The sequence below is a fragment of the Chiloscyllium plagiosum genome, unplaced genomic scaffold, assembly GCF_004010195.1.
Source record: "Chiloscyllium plagiosum isolate BGI_BamShark_2017 unplaced genomic scaffold, ASM401019v2 scaf_8894, whole genome shotgun sequence".
NCBI classification, from domain to species: Eukaryota; Metazoa; Chordata; class Chondrichthyes; order Orectolobiformes; family Hemiscylliidae; genus Chiloscyllium; species Chiloscyllium plagiosum.
Window position 1 is genome coordinate 16,921 of NW_025214686.1, and position 5,525 is coordinate 22,445.

The 5,525-nt window shown below is 44.4% G+C and overlaps 1 protein-coding gene across 1 annotated transcript in view; it reads right to left on the minus strand.

The window, feature by feature from the left end:
• Positions 1-2,591: 2,591 nt before the first annotated feature.
• The window catches only part of LOC122547977 (sialic acid-binding Ig-like lectin 15), a 5,466-nt gene continuing 2,532 nt past the window's right edge, over positions 2,592-5,525 (minus strand). Inside the window, exon 2 of the mRNA XM_043686529.1 lies at positions 2,592-3,427. Within this exon, the coding sequence (XP_043542464.1) occupies positions 3,267-3,427 (161 nt within the window). The 3' untranslated portion in view covers positions 2,592-3,266. The remainder of the gene's footprint in view (positions 3,428-5,525) is intronic.

Below are 5,525 nucleotides of genomic sequence, written 5' to 3' on the forward strand. Positions count from 1 at the left end.
TCTGTTTCCATGCTGTACATCTCTATGGCTCTATGACTCTAGTGATAGTCAGCATGGTTTTGTGCGAGGGATATTGTGTCTCACAAACTTGATTGAGTTTTTTGAAGAGGTAAACAAGAAAATTGATGAGGGCAGAGGGGTTAACATTGTTTTCTTAGACTTTGGTAAATCCTTTGACAAGGTTCCGCATGGTAGACTAATTAGTGAAGTGAGATCCCATGGGATTCAGGGTGAGCTTGGCAAGTGGATGCACAATTGGCTGAAAGGCAGAAGACAGAGAGTGACGGTGGAGGGAGGGTTTTGTTCTGGAGGCCTGTGATCAGCAGGGTTCCACGGGGATCAGGGGCTGGGCCCACTTTTGTCACCATTTATTTTCAAAATTTAGGTAAGAACACAGAAAGAATGTTTTGCAAGTTTGCGGTTGATACCAACATTGATGGTACATTGAATAATGAAAGAAGGTTATCTTAGAATACAAAGAGATCATAATCAAATGTTTCAATGGGCTGAAGAGTGACAGATGGAGTTTAAGATAAGTGTGAAGTATTGCACTTTGGGAAAACAAACAAAGGGAAGACTTACACAATTAAAAGTAGGGCCTTGGGTCATGCTGTAGAACAGAGACCTAGGGATTCAGGTACAGAATTCTTCCAAATTTACATCATCTATATATACGGTGGTTCAGCACACTTGCCTTCATTGCTCAGACCTTTGATAATCGGAGTTGGGATGTTATGTTCAGGTTGGACAGGATACTGGTGAGGCCTCTATTGTGTCCAGTTCTGGTCACCCTGTTATTGTAAGGATATCATTTAGCTGGAGAGGGTTCAGAAGACATTTACCAGGATGTTGCCGAGAAAGCAGGCCTTGAGTTACTGGAAGAGGCTGGAGTGACTAGGACATTTCTCACTGAAGCGTACAAGGTTGAGAGGTGACCTCAAGATTGATAAAGTATGAGGAATATAGATAAGGTGAATGGCAGGTGTCTTTTTGCTCAGGTGGGAGATTTCAAGACTGGGGGCATATCTTTAAGGTGAGAGGAGAAAGATTTTAAAAAGACATAAGGGGCAGTTTTTATTTTGCACAGAGTGGTTCATGTGGAATGAACTTCCAGAGGAAATGGTGGATGTGGGGACAGTTATAACGTTTAAAAGACATTTAGATAATTTCATGAATAAGAAATGTTTGGAGCAATATGTACAAAGCGCAGGCAGGTGGGACTACTTTAGTTTGGGATTGTGTTCAGTGTGGACTAGTTGAACTGAAGGGTCTGCTCCTGTGCTGTATCATTCTATAAATGATTATAGCTGGGGAAAGGTTGGTATAGATGCTGAAGATGGGGAGGGGGGGTGAGAGGGCAGGAGTAAACACTCAGTGGAAACGGACCCCAGACAGAGAGAAAAGCAATTGGACAGACAAACGAAAGGGGAAAGGTCAGCCTGGGAGAATGAACAGCTGCTGATGGGGACCATTGATGGGGACTGACAATGGATTGTTTTGGTAGCAGCCCATGTGATGACAAGGTCTGGTGTGTGTGGGTTGTGGGAAGGAGATCGGAGAAGGTGCTGAGGTCCTAAAATTATTCACCTCAATATTGAGTCCAGAAGGTCACTGGGTACCCAAAAAGTGGGGTGTGGAAATGGCAGGCAACTGGATGCTGAGAATCATTTTTGTGGGGAGAACATTTCTGTTCTGCAAAGTAATCACCCAGTCTGTGTTTTGTTTTCCCAATACAGAGTTAGAAGTGGACTGTGCAGAGTTGGTGGATTATGAGCAGCCCTGAGTCTGTGTGAGGTGGTGCTGATGGAGAGAGACGGCTCAAGATTGTGCATATGGCAACATATGACACTGAGTACATGGTTTCATACCATGTACCTGCAGTCGTGTCTCTTTCTGGATCAGATACTGAGAATCAGGTTCTGACCTGTATTCCACCAGACACAGGTAAGTGTGATTGTCCCTCACTCTCAGCTGGTTTATCGAGGTTGAAGCGTTTCCCTCCTCTGGGTTCCCGATGAGCTCGTACCGATTTCCACCTTGTCCAGTTGTCCAAGTCCCCTGTGATTGGGCTGTAAATGTAACTGAGTGTGAATGGCAGATTTCATTCCCTAAATCAAGTCGCCATATTCCTACCAGACTATGGGCTGCTTTCTCTTGAGAGAGAGAGAGAGAGAGAGAGAGAACTGGTGCTGGTTTAACCTGAGGGCCACCACACCTCAATGAGGGGAGAGTTGAGAAGGAGGGTCCTTCATGATCACCTGAGCCAATGTAGGGATTGAACCCACACTCTTGGCATTGCATTGCTTTGCAAACCAACTGTCCAGCTAACTGAACTGAAACCCAGATTCCCTGAAGTGTACAACTGAATCAGATCAAAATTTCCAAATCTCAGCCATTAGGTTAGCTTTTCTTTCAAATTCCAGATTTTAAAAATTTTTATTCACATTTCACCTTCTGCTGTGATGGGATTTGAACCCATAGCTACAGACTTGCGTGTCTGGATTGGTCACCAGTGACAGTAACAGTATACCACCACCTTCCTTTATAACCCATGTGTGAATGCAGGGCGAGGATAAGTCCCACGTGGCTGTGATGCCTCACACAGTCAGATTGGCACTGGGGGTATGTACTTGCACTGATGGAACTATTCCTGATGAAGATTGTAACTAAGAGGGACACATCAGACTGTTGCACCTTCCTGTTCGAGGAGATGATCTCAATGTTAGTACAACTTTGGGGCATTTGGAGATATAACTTAATGTTCTGAGTCTGTCAATGTCTTTCAATACTGACATCAGAATGCACTTAAAAATATCAGCACATCATAGTATATTAAATATTGAAAAAAATTAAATTTGGAACCAAAAGCTAAAACACCACAGATAGTGGAAATTTTAAATAAACATCAAAATGCTGCAAATACTCAGCAGGGCAGACAATACCGATGGAGAGTAACAGGGTTAATGTTTTAGTTCCACGTCCTTTCACCAGAAAATCAAATCACAAAACATTCACAGAATCTGTTCCACACTCATTGTGCACCTTCTACAGGCTGAAGAATGTGTGAATGGTTTCTTACCATGTACCTGCAACCGAGTCTCTTTCTGGATCAGATACTGAGAATCAGGTTCTGACCTGTATTCCACCAGACACAGGTAAGTGTGATTGTCCCTCACACTCAGCTGGATTATCCTGGTCGAGGCGTTTCCTTCCTCTGGGTTCCCGATGAGCTCGTACCGATTTCTACCATGTACAGTTATCCAAGTTCACTGTGATTGGGCTGTAAATGTAACAATGTGTTGGTAGGGCTCCTTCCTCATCCAGGTAACAGTGGTCAGGGTGTGGGAGTCCCAGCTCCTGAAGATACAGGGTAAAGTAACTGAATCTCCCTCAGTCCCACTCACCACTGAGACGTCTCCTTGAACATCTGAGGAAAGACAAACATTAGAATGGATGAGGTCAGTGTGCAGAAGGTCTTATTTCAATATGTTATATTCCTTTCAACTTCACAATTAAATGAACAATTAAAGTCTCCACTCACATCTCTAACAGGTCTATCCTAGACATTCCCCAACAAGAGTCACCCTGATCAAAATGTCTCCTCGCCACTCAATTTGAAAACCTTGATTACAAGATACTTCCATGATGTGGAGTTGCCAGTGTTGCACTGAGGTGGACAAAGTCAGAAGTCACACTGCACCAGGACTTCACCTGATGCAGGAGCAGTGCTCTGAACCTTGTTATTTCAAATAAACCTGGTGCCATGTGACTGCTGAAGGTACTTACAGATCGGATCCATTGAACCCTCCTGAATTCATTCATGCAGAACCCTCTGCCCGTTGCTCAATATTAATATTCTTTAAACAAGGTCAAGGATTTTACAGCCTTCCCCCTCACTCTGTTGCTCAAACACATTCAAAGTATTGACCACACTCTGTGTGAAGGAGAACCCCCTGGTGTCATTCCTAATGTAACCATTCATCAGTTCTAACCTGTGACCTTTGAAATGAGCACAGGTTAATTTAAACTCAGAGTCCAGATTATGTTTTTCTACACTGAGTAAATTATTTGGGTGCAGGAGGAGGGGGATAACCAGCCATATGCCTCTTTGCTGCATGAACTTAAAAGAGAAGCTGAGAGATTAAATGTTTCCTCATTCTTATTTAAATCAGAAATATGTTATCTTGCAATGGTTGCCCTGTTTGACTTCTGTTCACAAGAGCAAATATCCTCTCAGAATCTGCATTGTCAAGCTCCTCAGCATCTTGAAGAAGGGTCACTCTGCCTGAAACATTAACTCTGATTTCTCTCCAGAGGTGCTGCCAGACCTGCCGAGCTTTTCTGACAATTTCCATTTTTGTTTCTGATTTGTAGCATCTGCAGTTTTTTGTTTGTTTTTTCCTCAGAATGTTCGCTGTTTCATTAATTTCTACTTTTGTTTTATTTGGTCATGGGTTTCACTGGCTCAGATTATGTGCAATTATTGTCCATCCTGATTGCCCAGGAGAAGCTGCCTTCTTCAACTGCTGCAGCCCTGAGGTGTCAGGGTTATCCAGAGTAATTTAAGGGATTGAGTTTCAGGACTTTGACCCAGCAACAGTGAAGGAATGCCAATAGAGTACAACTGGACTCAGACTACTCTGCATTGACCAAGGCCCCAATAACAGTCAGAACAGTCCCAGCCCTGTCAACCCTGCAATGTCCTCCTCAGTAACATCTAGGAGCTAGTGCACAGATGGGTCGACTAACAGCCTCACATGGTCAAACTCACAGAACCAGAACTTACAATATCACAGACACCACGATCATTGTCCCTGGACACAGCCTGACCCACCACCAGGACAGAGCCAGCAGAGGTGGAGGCACAGTGGTATACAGTCAGGAGGGAGTTGCCCAGGGACTCCCCAGTATGAAGTCACCAAGTTAAAGACTACATTGTAAGCCCATTGAACTACAATCTGTAACCTCACAATCCACATTAACACCCCCCACACCAACATTCCCATCAGGCTGGGAGATCAATGAAGAGACATGTGATTTTGCTGTGTGCAATACCAGGTGAAAGTGAGGACTGCTGATACTGGAGATGAGAGTCAAGATTAGAGCGGCGCTGGAAAAGCACAGTAGGTCAGGTAGCATCCGAGGAGCAGGAAAATCACCTTTTCGGGCAGGAGCCCTTCATCAGCCACATTCATGATGAAGGGCTCCTGCCCGAAACGTTGATTTTCCTGCTCGTCAGATGCTGCCTGACCTGCTGTGCTTTTCCAGCACCACTCTAACCTTGACTGTGTACAACACCAGGCAAACTGAAATGTGTGAGGCCAACACACTGAATCTACAACATCCCAAGGACTACTTGCTCATCAAACAGCAGAAACAGCACACAACAGAGCCACCCCATAACCAATGGATCAGATGGCTCTGCAGTCCTGCTACAGACAGTCCTGAATGGTGGGGGACAATTGCTGCACCAGCTGTTCCAGTACAGAAAGCGGTTGATGTTGTCTACATGGACTTCGGTCAAG